We start from the raw sequence: 14,953 nt of genomic DNA on the forward strand, positions 1-14,953 counted from the left end.
ATGAAAAGGTTACAATATCTGATGTCTTATTGGAAGACAAGATCTAAAGATACTGAAGTATGGGTGAGGGTTGGCCGGAGGGGATTGGGAGACACTGAGAGGAGAAGGAAAATGGTAAGTTTTGTGACATTCTCTTAGTGAAGTGCATTATAACTTACTTGGCCTTAATCATTGAAACAGGGTATTTGCTTCAGTCAAACCTCATGAGACCTGTTAAAGATTCTAGCTTAAAAAGTCCAAGGGTCCCCCTTTGTATCTAGGATCTTGAGATAAACTAGTACCTACCTCAAAAGAAAAGTGCATTGTTAACAAAGTACATAATTCCTAGCTATTAATCATTATTGACCACAAATTTGTTGTCTTTTGTCCTTTGTTCTCAAAGGGTCACACAGCTAATAAGTTTCTAAGACAAAGTTTGAACTATCTTCCCAACTTCAAATCTAACACTATTCAGGTACCTCTTCACTGTCCCATACAAAGTCAGAAGTGCTCCCTAAAATCTGCTAGCATCTAAAAAAATTTTGAAGATCTTGAATTATTGGCTGTGGAAAGATAAAAGTTAACATTACTTTTGATTCCTATTGTCTTCATAATAAATATGTAATTGTTTTTATAATTGTTACCATCTGTGTGAATTCTGTAGTTGACTTCAACAAACATGTTTAGTCACCTACTACTATAAGGAAGGTATCATGTGAGGCATTGGGGGATACAAAAACAAAATCATTCTTGCCCTCAAAGATATGACATTTTTCTGGGGGAATCCTACATGGGCACAAATGAACATAGTACAAGGTAGGAAATGATTAGGGTCAAGAAAAGATCAAGATAAGCCCAGAGGATATGGTGGAAGAAAGAGAATGCTTACTTTGGAGAAAATCAAGAAAGGCTCCACTGAAAAAGTGGCATTTGAGCATTGAAGAAAAGGATTCTAAGAAAGAAATTATTTAGGCTGATATGCCAGGTTTGAGAGTCTTATGTCTGTGCAGAGGTAGGAAGCAACATGACAAGTTTGAGGAGTTGGCTTGCCAGAAATGTAGAATACAGGACTTCAGTCAAGGCATTGAAAAGCTACATTGTAGGCTTTAAGCATCAAGCTAGGGAATTATATTTTATTCTAAACACAATAGTCACTGAAGTTTTTTAAGTGTTTTGATTTTTTTTTTAAAAAAGATGTCATTCAACACCATCACCAACAAAACTTTCCCTTGTAATAAAATAAATACATTCCATGTGTAGACTTTATCTTTTTTTGAAAATGTCTAAGCCTATTCACCACCTCTCTGCTCGGTTGATGTTCTTGCCAAGAGGTGGATATCCCACTTCATCATTAACCCTGTCGAGTCACAATTTGTCACTACAGTGATCTGAATTCTGAAGTCTTTAAGTTATAACCCAAAGAATATGGTGGAAGACCATGAGCCTTTTTCATGAATGCTCATCTACCTTTGGAGTCTACCTGATTCATCCAGTTCTGAGATGGGCTAAACTAGGTTGAGGATAACTGACATATAAGCAATGTGTTTATTGTGGTCATTCAAACTGTTCTGCCTACATTACTCTATATTATACATCTTCCTGTTTCCCTAAATTCTTTATATACATTTCTTATGACATAATATTCCATTATGTTCATACAATTATGTACCACAATTTATTCAATCTTCAATCAAAGGAAAGCAGTTCTCTGATAGTACAAAAAAATTGTATTAAAAATATGTTTTGTCTATATGACACCTTTATTTCTGGATTTGATCTCTCTGAAGTATACACCTGGTAGTCTGTAGTTGTTTGTCCTTTGTTTTTGAAGACAACCAGTAATATCACAGTGATGGCTTGACTTGCAAGTGAATTGGATTTAAATAAGACAAAATTGTACAAAGTCCTCGGTCTTACTCAGTCTTCCTGAGTCATCAAAGTCTAAGGGCAGGACAAAAGTCAAGATGACTGGCCATAGGTCAGGCTAACTAAGCTTTAAGCATTCCACACTTCATGCTACAGCTGCCCTTATGGCCATTGGAACAAATTGTTCTCAGATACCCATTCCATTGGGAAAATTCTTCATATGCTTGGAATAGACATCCCCCCCATCCTCCTAACAAAGGAGTTGGAAGCCTGTCAACTACCTTCATCCTGGTTGTAACCCAAAGATGGCTGAGCATTCTTGAAAAGGGCTCAGCAAATCCTACCTCCAGAGGTTCTAGTACTGAATACCCTATACACCCCTTAAGTCTATCATTGAGTCAAAAAAGATGTACAGTTTAATAATATTTTTAACTATTATTCCAAATATTTTTCCAGAACAGCTAGGTTGTACAGTAAAGCTGAGCCTGGGGTCAGGAAAACCTGAGTTCAAATTTGGATTTGGAAACTCACTAGCTCTGTGACCTTGGGCAAGTCACTTGACCTCTTTTTCCTCAGATTCTTCAAATGGAAAAATAGAGATAATAACAGCAACTGTCTCCCAGAATTTTTGTGAGAATCAAAAGAGATAATATTTATAAAGCATTTAGCACAGTTCCTGGAACATGATAGACACTTAGTAAGTGTCAGTGTAGAGCTCCCCAAAGGTGTGTGGTAGTGTGTCTTTCCCTACCTCTTCAAAAAATTATTCCCTTTAATTCTTATTATCTTTGTCAATTTGATGTGTATGAGCTAAAACTACTTGTTCTCATATAGTTGTCTTATTTACCTATTTAACGTTTGGGAATACACTGAAAGTTTGTGATCAAAGAAGTGACCCACTCAGATTTGTGCCTCATTGATATTAATTTTTCAGTTGTGTGGAAGATGGATTGAAAAAGAAATGGGATTAAAAGAAGGAAGATTAAGGTGGCTAGATGGCGCGGTGGATAAAGCACCAGCCCTGGAGTCAGGAGTACCTGGGTTCAAATCCGGTCTCAGACACTTGATAATTACCTAGCTGTGTGGCCTTGGGCAAGCCACTTAACCCCATTTGCCTTGCAAAAACATTAAAAAAAAATTTAAAAAAACAAGGAAGATTAGGAGGTTACCATAATTAAAGTTCAGACAAGAAGTTCAGATGGCAAAGTGAATAAAATGAAAACATATTAGATATATTGTGGTATTAGAATTAAAAAAAAACTTGACAACAGATTAGAGGTTATACATGAAGAGGCAAGAATCAAAGAACCTGGATAATTGGTAGGATGAGAATACAGTCAAAAGAAATTGAGAAGTTAAATGATAGAGGGAGAGGTTTACAGAGGAAGATGAGGAATTCTGGTTTGTAAATGCTGAATTTAAGCTGCTAGCAGAATATCCAGATAAGGATCATAAAGTCTATTAGTATTCTCAAATATAGAGAGAAACACTTAGGGAATGAGAGTTAAAGGATCAGCAAAGATTAAGATTAATCAAGTATGAGCAGAATCAGAAGAAAGTATCATAGAAGCAAAGAAAGTAGGAATTATATATTTGTATATGCACATACTTATATATGTATATAAAACACACATAGAATTTTTTAAGCACTGATTGTATACTAGGCACTATGATAAGCCCTGAAGATAGAATTACAAGCAAATAAGACAATCTCCACCCTCAAGGATCTTACTTTTTTAATGGGGAAGGGCAATACATAAATGGAGTTGGAGGGAAAGGGTGAGGAAGAGAGGGGCAAGGATTTTGTTAAGTGATGAGAAGTCTTTAGAGTAAGGACTACTAAAAGTGAAGCAAGCCTATCTAGAGCACCTTCTAAAGTGGTTGTACAAGCTCAGGACTCATCAGTGAGAGGAAAAAATAGGGCCTCAGAATGGTTTCTTAATGAGGAGATAGAAATGAAGCATAGCACATGAATAGAGCCAGGATATCTTTAGAAATTAAGACATTGCAAGTAGATTCCATCACTAGGCAGATATCTCATACATTCCAAAATATCTGTAGCACTGTTTTTGGAGCAATAGAGAATTGTAATCAAAATAGATGCCCATCATTTGGAAAATAACTAAACAAATTGTGGTCCCTGAACAGAATGGAATGTTTTTTATTCTTTTTTGACTGTGAGAAATAATGAATATGGAGGATCCACAGGAAGACTTCTCTGAAGTAAAGTATAAAGTAAGAAGGACCAGGAAAACAATATGAACAATGATTATAATAATATAAATGAAAAGAACAAAAAAATTAAAATTAACTCTATGACCAAGCTTAGCTCCATTAAAGTGATATGAGAATGCATCTCCCTCCATTCTTTTTTCTTATGTTTTTGCAAGGCAAATGGGGTTAAGTGGCTTGCCCAAGGCCACACAGCTAGGTAATTATCAAGTGTCTGAGACCGGATTTGAACCCAGGTACTCCTGACTCCAAGGCCGGTGCTTTATCCACTACGCCACCTAGCTGCCCCTCCATTCTTTAAAAAGATCAAAAGCTATGAGTGTGGAAGACTATATATGTTATTGGACTAGGTTGATTTTGAGTTTTACTGCTTAGCTTTTCTTTCTTTTTTATTGTTTGATATAAGAAAGTGACTCTGTGGATGGGAGGGGAAATATATTGGAAAATGAAGGTGATATAGCAATCAAAGATAGCAATGACAATTTTAAAGAGACCTCTCTAAGAAACTGTAAAAGGGCAGTTTTAACACAGTGCTAGAATCAGAGACCAGAAAAAAAGGGATGAGTCAGGGGGTGGAAAGTGAGGAAATTAAAACAGAAATTAAATATTCGTCTTCCTGAGAGTTTAGCAATGAAGGGAAGAAATTATATAGAATGATAGTTTTTGAGAAGACAAGCTCAAGAAAAGGAATGTGGCATTATGGTGCTGATATCTAAATCACAAAGAGCCAAAACAGACAAAATTATAGATCAATCTCCCAATGAATATTGATGCAAAAATTTTAAATAAAATTTTAGCAAAGAGATTACATGAAGTTATTACTAGAATAATATATACACCATGACTAGGTAGGATTTATACCAGAAAGGCAGAAGTGGTTCAATACTAGGAAAACAATCAATATAATTGACCATATAAATAATAAAACTAACAAATTATATTATTATCTCAATAGAAGCTGAAAAAGCCTTTGACAAAAATACAATAACCATTTCTATTTAAAAACACTAGAGAGGGGCAGCTAGGTTGCTCAGTGGATAGAGCACCAGCCCTGGAGTCAGGAGTACCTGAGTTCCAGTCTGGCCTCAGACACTTAATAATTACCTAGCTGTGTGGCCTTTTATTCCCCTTAGTTATAATTCCTCTTTCACAAAATGACTAATATGTAAATATGTTAAAGCGCAATCTGGAACTATGCCCAAACTATGCTACTTCCCCCATTGCCTTGAAAAATCTAAAAATAAATAAATAAATGATGAGCAGTATCTATCTAAAACTATCAATAAGCAATATATGTCCTGGAGATAAAACAGGAGTATTTATATTAAGATCGGGTGAAACAAGGATGCCTATTATCACATTACTTTTCAGTAGTGTATTAGAAATGTTAACTTTAGCAGGAAAGAGAAGCAAAAGAAATTGAAGGAATTAGAATTGGCCTTGAGGAAGCAAAAATTTCACTCTTTGCAGATGATAAAATGATATACTTAGAAAACCCTAGAAAATCAGCTAAAACACTATTTGAAACAATCAACTTCAGCAAAGTATCAGAATATAAAATAAATCACAAATATATATTATATAATATATATTAAATCATAAATCATCAGAATTTCTATATGAAGAATAAAGTTCAAGGGCAAGAGAGAAAAGAAATTCCACTTAAAGTAACTTACAGATAACAAAATACCTGGGAATCCACCTCCCAAGACAAGCCTAGAAACTATATGAACATAATTACAAAACAGTTTTTACACAAAGTCAGGTCAAAACAATTAGAAATGTCAATTGCTTATGGTTAGGCTGAGCTAATATAATAAAAATGACAATTCTACCCAAATTAAATTACTTATTCAGTGCCATCCTTGAACTACCAAAAAAAGTATTTTATAGAACTAGAAAAATTAGTAACAAAATTAATCAGGAGTAACTTACAGAAGGTCAAAAATACCAAGAGAATTGATGATGGCCTAGCTGTACCAGATCTAAAATTTCATTATAAAACGGTAGTCATCAATAGTGTGCAAAAGAAGAAATAGAAAATGTAGTTAGTAATCCATTTGACAATCCAAAATATTAGCTTCTAGGATAAGAACTCACTTTTTGACAAAAACTGCTGGGAAAACTGGAAAATAGTATAGCAAAAACTAGGTATAGATCCATTCTCACCCTATACCAAAATAAAGTCAAAATAGACCAATTAAGAAAACATGAAATACTCTGTCAGATCTATGGAGAGAGGAAAAAATTATGACAAAACAAGAAATAGAGAACATTATCAATTGCAAAATGAATGATTTTGACCATATTAAATTAAAAAGGGTTTGCATTAATAAAACTATTGCAGCCAGTTTTAGAAGGAAAACAAAAAGCTGGGAAACAGTTTTCACAGCTACTGTTTCTGATACAGGACTCATTTCTAAAATACATAAAGAACTGAATCAAATTTATAAGATTACAAGTCATTCCCGAATTGATAAATGGTCAAAGAAAATGAATAGGTGGGGCGTCTAGGTGGCACAGTGGACAGAGCACCCTCCCTGGAGTCAGGAGTACCTGAGTTCAAATCTAGTCTCAGACACTTAAGAATTACCTAGCTGTGTGGCCTTGGGCAAGCCACTTAACCCCATTGCCTTGCAAAAAAAAAAAAACCCTAAAAAAATAAAAAAAATTTAAAAAATGAATAAGCACTTTTCAGATGAAGAAATTAAAGCTATATATGGTCTTATAAAAAAATCAATATTGATTGGAGAAATGCAAATTAAAACAACTAAGGTACCATCTCACGCCTGTCAGATTGGCTAAAATGACAAAAAATGAAAATGATCAATGTTGGAGAGGTTTTGGAAAAATTGGGACATTAATGTACTATTGATGAGTTATGAACTATTCTAGTCATTCTGGAGTCATTCTGGAATACCATCTGGAACTGTGCCCAAAGATCATTAAAACTGATCATATTGTTTGACCAGCAATCCCAGGACTAGGTCTATATTCCAAAAAAAAAACATAAAAAATTGAAAAAACTTGAACATGTTCAAAAATATTTATATCAATTCTTTTTGTAGTGTGAAAGAATTGGAAACGGAAAGGATGTCCATCAACTGAGGACTGGCTGAACATGTTAGAGTATAAGAATGTTATGGAATACTGTTGTTCTAAAAGAAATGAATGGTCAGATTTTAGAGAAGCATGGAAAGAATTACATGAACTGATGCTAAGTGAAGTGAGCAGAACCAGGAGAACATTGTACACATTAACAACACCATTGTGAGATGATCAACTCTTATGGATGCAGCTCCTCTTACAAGTTCAGAGATCAAGTTGAGAGACTGCTATGAACATTGCCTTCCACATCCAGAGGAAAATACACAGACTCTAAATGTATACTGCCTTCGCTTTTTAAAAAAAACTTCTTTTATGTTTTTCCTTCCTTTCTTTGTTTTTTTTAATTCCCCTTAGTTATAATTCCTCTTTCACAAAATGACTAATATGTAAATATGTTAAAGCACAAATATACATGTACAACTTTTACCAGACTATTTTCCACCAAGGGGGGGGGGGGGAAGAAGGGTTATAGAAAAATGTGGAACTCATAAATTTGCAAATGAATGAATTTTGAAAAAGTACCTTTGCATGTAATTAGAAAAATAAATAAAATTTCTATTAAAAAAGGAAAGGACATGAGTGGGTAAGTACATGACTGTATACTTTAACAATGAGGAATCCTATACAAATATTTAGAATCTAATAGGTAAAAATGAGCTAAGGGATGATCCAGAGGGCAAACTGCCAAATGTGATGGAAAGGAATGGAATTAAAGGTATAGATAGAGCTATTATCCTCAGAAAAAAAAAGATTAATTTTAATAGAGATAAATATAAAGTACAAAACTTGGGTTTAAGCAAATTAATTACATAAGGATAAAAAAACAAGTTTTGGCTAGACTACTCATTTGAAAAAATTATATAGGAAATTTAATAAATTGCAAACTCAATTAGTCAACAGTGATGTGACCAAGAAACTAACAAAATCCTGTACTGACTTAATGGAAGCACAATATTCAGAATTTAGAAAAGTCATTAAATCAAAAATTTGCAGTTGGAAGGAACCTTAAATATGTCTCATCCAAGGGATCTTAACTCTTAAATCATGGACCCTTTTGGAGTTCTGGTAAAAGATATGGACCCCTCCTCAGAAGAATGTTTTAGAATGCATAGGATTACAAAGGAAACCAATTATATTGAAATATATTTTTCAAAATACTTTTTAAAAAGTTCATGGACCCCATGATTAAAAAAAAAAACCTGATAGTCCAACCTCCTTATTTTTAAAACTGAGACAGAAGTTAAATTATTTGTACAAGATTACACAGTATACACTTTATTACTGATCCGAGACTTAAGCCCATACCCCTTATCAAGGCTTGTATCCAGCATATCATGGTCTCCCCACATGTGCTATTCCTACTGGACCCTGCTTTAATCTTACTATATGACCTGAAGTATTATATTCACTTCTTGACACTCTTTTAGAAAGGGCATTGGCAACTTGGAGGCCATGCTATATGAGTATCACCTGCAGGAGCTGAAGGTATATAATCAGGAGAAGAAGGAACTTAGGAGGTTATGAAAGCTACCATCAAACATTTGACTCTTTTGGTATGTAGACACAGCAGAAAGACATTGTAGTTTGACAGCTCACTTAAGATCCACAAGAAGAGACAAGGCAACTACTTTACATTGATTTTATAAGGAAGAATCCCTCTCCAAATGCAGCTTGAACAAAATGGCCAGTGTACAGTGCTCTTTGCTGTGGTTCTAAAATCTCTTTTAGATTTGTTATTTGTTACCCCAGAAAGTACCTAGCCCCAAGGAAATGAAATGGAAAGAGGCTAATTTTGGTGAAAAGGCGAAACATGATGAAAGCCCCGAATTGGCAGGGAAGAGAATAATGTATTTGCCTACTAGTGAGATCAGACTTTGGTAAGGCAGCATAAAGTGGAAAGGGCAAAGCTAGTCATTCAAACAAGTATTTATAGACTGTTACTATCCATTGAGCATTGTCTAGTCTGGGGGGAGGGGGGAGGAGGAGGAGGGGGAAACAAAACAGCTGAAGATGCTCAACAACAATACATTTATTGAGTACTTTCTGCCTTCAAAAAATCTAGCATCCTTAGCTGTTAGAGATAAAGAAATACAGTTATAGAATGTATGCAGTAGCATATAACTAAATACCAAAAGTATTCTTAGAAAAAAAAGGACCCTGCCTGAGACAAAAATTAAAATAAAGATGATTTTTTAAACTTTTTTTTCTGTGCTCTTAGAGTACTTGCTATCAGATATTAGAGACTAGTTAAAAGTTTCCATTTTCATCCTTGTTCTATTCCTTTTCCTCGATCCCTCCCCCTCCAGATCCTCCATACCTCAAAATTAGTTATCTTTCCTGCTCCTAACACTAATCCCAATTTCTTGTAATTATGTCAGATTTGAATCAGAAGAAAATCATATTGCCCTAATTCACACTGAGGAATGAATGAGGAGAGACCCTTCTACAAAGAGTATCATGATTAATAACTACAGAAAATATCTAATTAGTAGAATTTTTTATAGTAGAGCAAATTGATGGCAAGCTTGGGGTTAGAAGTAGAAATTCAAGAGCAAAACAGCTCTATGGGAATCTCATATAGCACACCATATAGATCTAATAGGTATAAATGGTATTTAAAGTTCAGAGAGAGAAAAATTGATCTGGGTTAATCAGAAAAGACTTAATAAAGAATATTAATAGTTGAACATAGCATTTTTAAAGTTTGTTTTTCTCTTCTGAACAATTTAATTGCCATTTCTGTTATCCATGTCCAATCTGTTGGGTTTTTTCCCTTTCTTGATTATAATAGCCTTACATCTCGTCTGCCCAAAGTTGGAGAAACCATCCATGGACACAAGTTTTTTATTGGCTTTGGAGGAAAAGGTGCCAACCAGTGTGTGCAAGCAGCCCGACTTGGAGCCAAGACTTCCATAGTGTGTAAGGTAAGTGTAAGCGAGAATAGAGAGATTTATATGGGCCAAGTATTCTGCTTTCATATCTGAAATAATTATATTTCAAAGCCCTTCATTCATTTTATCATCATTGGTTTCTATGGCAAGCGCAAATTATGCAAGATCCACTGCCTTTATAATCTCAGGAACAGGATTTAAATTGAGTATGAGAAACGTTGGTAGAGTTCCTATGGATTTCCACAGTTAAACAATTCTATTTATTTCTTTATTTAATTTCACAATTAAACAGCAATTATTTATTAAGCCCCTAGGATCATAGATTTAGAGCCAAAAAAAAAAAACGTTCACCTTCTCTTCATCTTAAGAATGAGGAAAATGAGCCTCAGAGAAATAAAGTAACTTGTTATACAGGTAGAGAGAGAAGGATGCCTGGGACCATCCAGCACCCAATCCAGCATGAATCCCTGCTGAATAATAATTGCTGTATTTAGAAACTAAGATACCAAAATGAAAATCCAAATGGTCCCTGCCCTTAAGAAGCTTACATGTTAAGAGAGAAGCAACATCTACACATATAAGTAGATAGAAAATAGATAGAAAACAAATACTTGGTAATTATTTTTGGAAGGGAAGTACTTGAAGCTAGGGATATTTTTTAAAAGGTCTCTTATAGGGAAGAGTGCATTCTAAACATGAGGGAAAGTCTTCAAGAGCATGGAACATGATGGATAATAGGTAAACTAGAGCCAAATTAAGATGAGCTTTTAAATACCAAATAGAGAAGTTGCATTTTGATCCAAGAGGTATTAGGGAGCCAGTGGAGCCTATTAATTAGGGGAAAGACATGGTAAAGACCCAGAATGTCCCTTCTACATCAATATGAATCATGATTTGAAAAGGAAAAGGATTGGCAAGAGAGGAACGACTTGCAAGGCTGTTATATACTCCAAAGTAGAAATGATATGGTTCTGAAATTGAATGGTAGCCATATGAATAAAGAGAAAAGGATATATTCAGAAATTATTTTGGTGGTATAATAATAATAAGAGTAATAGCCCCCATTTATATAGCATCTTCTATTGGGAGATACTGTTCTAAGCACTTTACAAATATCTCATTTGAGCATCACTATCTTGGGAAATAGGTACTATTATTATCCCCATTTTATTGTGGAGGAAACTAAGGTAGACAGAGAGGGCACACAGCTCATAATTCAGACTAAGACTGAATTTGAACTCAAATCTCCCTAACTCAAAGTCCAGCATTCTGTCCACTGAGTCATCTCCATTCCAGTAGACAGCTAGTGTTAAATCCCACCTTCTATTGAAAGCCTTTCCCAATCTCTGTTAATTCTGGTGCCTTTTCTCTGTTGTCTACTTCCTATTTAACATGTATATCTCTTTTTATATATATATATAATTGTTGGTATGTTGTCTCTCCTCATTAGATTATGAACTCCTCAAGGGCAGAGATTGTCTTTTGCTTCTTTTTAATTGCCTGGCACATAGTAAGCAGTAAATGCTTAATTGACTGACTCCTGCTCAGATTTGGGGAAAGGAGAAAGAATAAGGGAGAACTATTTGCCAAGACTCTCTCCTCTACTGTCTTTATCTCATATCACTGATAAAATTCCCTAATATCTCCTCCATTTTTGTCTGTCATGAAGAGATGACCCTTCTCCTTGCCAAATTCTTTTTTTTCCTGAAATTGTTTTTTTCTTTTATGAAAGATTTTATTTTGAGTTTTACAATTTTTCCCCCAATCTTACTTCCTTCCCCCCCACGGAAATCAATCTGTCAGTCTTTACTTTGTTTCCATGTTGTACATTGATCCAAATTGAGTGTGATGAGAGAGAAATATCCTTAAGGAAGAAACAAAGAGTATAAGAGATAACAAGATCAGACAATAAGATATCTGTTTTTTCCTTGCCAAATTCTTTACATGCACCCTTGATTCTATCTTCTCCTGTCTTCTGCAACAGATTGCCCTCCCATCATCCCCACTCTCTTTAATCTCTAGTTTCCCTCTACTGGTTCCTTCCTAACAGCCTACAAATACACCCAAATCTTATCTATATTTATTATGCTATATTATATTTATACTATATTTATTATACTATGTTTATTACTCCATTTCTTAGCTAAACTCCTTGCTATTAAGTTATTTTTCAATTGTGTCTGACTCCTCATGACCCCATTTGGAGTTTCTCAGTTTTTTGTTGTGATTTGTCATTCTCTTCTCCAGTTCATTTTACAGATGTGAAAGCTGAGGCAAATAGGGTTTAGTGACTTGTCCACAGTAAAACAGTTAATAAATGTCTGAGGCCAGATTTGGACCCATGAAGATGAATTTTTCTAACTTCAGGCCCAGCACTCTATTTGCTGCACCTCCTCCATGCCCTTTTATGAGAACCATCTAAATTAGGTACCTCTGTTTCCTTCCCTTTTCTAACTTTCTAACCTCATCATTCACTTGAAATTGCCCTGTTCAAAAGTACCAATGATTTCTTAATTGCCAAATCTAATGTCCTTTTCTTAGTCTTTATTCTTCTGACCTCTCCCTGTTTAATTCCTGTATTCTCTTTCATTTCTAGGTTTTTTTAACACTGCTCTTTCTTGATTCTCTGCCAATCTGTTTGACTGTTCTTCAGTCTCCTTTGCTGGGTTTTCATCCATGTCACACCCATTAACTTTGGAGTCTCCAAGGTATGTTCTGGGTCCTCTTCAATTTTCTTTCTCTACTATCACTTCATAGTTTCAACAGCCCTCTAATTGATTAAATCTGTGTATATGATTTCCAAGTCTATCTATCTAACCCTACTCTTCTGAGCTATAGTTTCATATCACCAATTACTTAATTATCTCAAACTCACTATGTCCAAGTCAGAACTCAAAAATTTCCCCCCATGAACCTTCTGTTCTTCCAGGCTTTCCTATTTCTGTTAATAGCACCACTATCCTTCTAGTCACCTGCAAATACAATAGCAGTTTTACCTTAACTTCTAAATTTTACACATTCCCTATATACAACTAATTGTTAAATCTTATTCCTACATTCACAATACCTATTATATATGTCTTCTTCTCTCTCTTCATGTTATTATCTACTCTAACCTGGTTCAGGTCCTCTACATCTCTCCTGAATTATTATAATAGCTTTCTAATTGATCTCCCTGCCCCACATCTCTCCATATCCACTAAGTTGCCAAAGTGACTTTTCCTAAAATGTGTCTGACCTTCCCCTCTCAATAAACTCCACTGATACTTGATTACCTACAATATCAAATTTAAATTGCATTGTTCGGCATTAAAGCTCTTCATAATCTGTCTCTTCCAGCATTTCTAGTCATCATACATTTTACTCCCTTTCACACATTCTGCAATCCATCCAGTTATTTAGAATATTCAACCAACTTGTTGTTCTTTGTGCACAATCCTCCATTTCCTGTCACCATGTTTCCCAACTGTTTTTTACCCCTATTCTAGAAGCACTCTACCCCTCACCTCTGTCTCTGAGTTCCCCTTTGCTTCCTACAAGCTTGGTTCAAATATAACCTTCTACAAATGGTCTTTCCTGACCTTCTCAGCTTCTAGAATTTTCACCTTTACTGTTATCTTCTTTCTGTTTACATATCTGTTTCTATACATGTATGCTCCTTAGGAAAGAAAGACTACTTTCTTTCTATCTCCAATGCTTAGCACAACGGGTTTAATTGTTCACTGATTGATTAATTTGTTTGATATCTGGTATAGAAATATGGAGATTCCCAAGATGGGAAGGTTTTAGGGAAAACGTAATGAACTTTGTTTAGCTTGGGCTTAAGATGTCTAGAGTGTCAAGTTAGACTTGTCAGGGATTTGGTGGAGGAATGGGGTTCAGTCAGGAGAGAGAAAGACTAGATATATAAATTTGGCAATCATCTTCCTAGAGGTGATAATTAAACAAAACAATTTTGAATATAGTGGGATAAATTTAATTTCAGCAACAAAGCTTTCAGATACTTAGCCAAATAGTTGGTGTTTCTCTCATTTTTAAATTATTTCCATCTGGTATGAGGAGTGACAAACCTTTTTTTTTTTTGCCATGATAAACATTTTCAGACTATTCTACAAACAAAAGATACACTGAACTGTTAATTTACATTTCTCTTCATTTTTCTAAAATGAATTGAAATTGAACCATAAGAACCTACATTTTTGCCAAAAGTGAAAGGTTTGTTCCCTTCCATGTTTGCATTTGGTGAAATTTGAAGGTATATTTATACCTTGGGATATGTTTAAAAATGGATTTATCCATCTTTAATGGGGATAAGACTTGATTGATTTTTTTTCCTTAGGAAAAAGATGGAAAGAACAAATTCAGTACACTGCAGATTTTACTGAAACTTCTCTGAACTGCCAACCTTCAATTCCCTATTGCTTGCAACATTTTTCTCTCCCTAGGATTCCTTCAGTGATTTACAGGCTATACAATTATCATTTTAGCTATTACTGAGGTATAACTTTATTAATCTGTGATTAATATAATAGAGTTCACATCTCCCTACTTGATGAAACACATGTAATATGAAGAAGTCAAATGAAGGAAATCTAATTTTACAAGAATGTCTTAGGATGTATTTTTCAACTGAATTGTTCAAGATCAAATAATCAAAAAGTTTTTATTGTCCAGGATATATTCCATTAAACTTTTTGTTGGTATGAAAGATGAGTCATAGTCTGCCTTCAGGGAGTCCTCATCCTAACTAAGGAGATATGACACATTCATATAAAAAGCTAACTGACAATACAGATTTGTATATGAGGTGTCAATAAGTGTTATTGAAGAAGTAAGAGATTACTAAGGGCTAGAATGATCTGAGAAGGCTCCAGTGG

The 14,953-nt window shown here is 34.6% G+C and overlaps 1 protein-coding gene across 1 annotated transcript in view; it reads left to right on the top strand.

Moving 5' to 3' along the window:
* RBKS (ribokinase) overlaps window positions 1-14,953 on the top strand; it is a 132,204-nt gene that overhangs the window by 35,819 nt on the left and 81,432 nt on the right. Inside the window, exon 2 of the mRNA XM_074209809.1 lies at window positions 9,977-10,109. Within this exon, the coding sequence (XP_074065910.1) occupies window positions 9,977-10,109 (133 nt within the window). The remainder of the gene's footprint in view (window positions 1-9,976; window positions 10,110-14,953) is intronic.

Source organism: Macrotis lagotis, chromosome 1, assembly GCF_037893015.1.
Source record: "Macrotis lagotis isolate mMagLag1 chromosome 1, bilby.v1.9.chrom.fasta, whole genome shotgun sequence".
Lineage (NCBI taxonomy): Eukaryota > Metazoa > Chordata > Mammalia > Peramelemorphia > Peramelidae > Macrotis > Macrotis lagotis.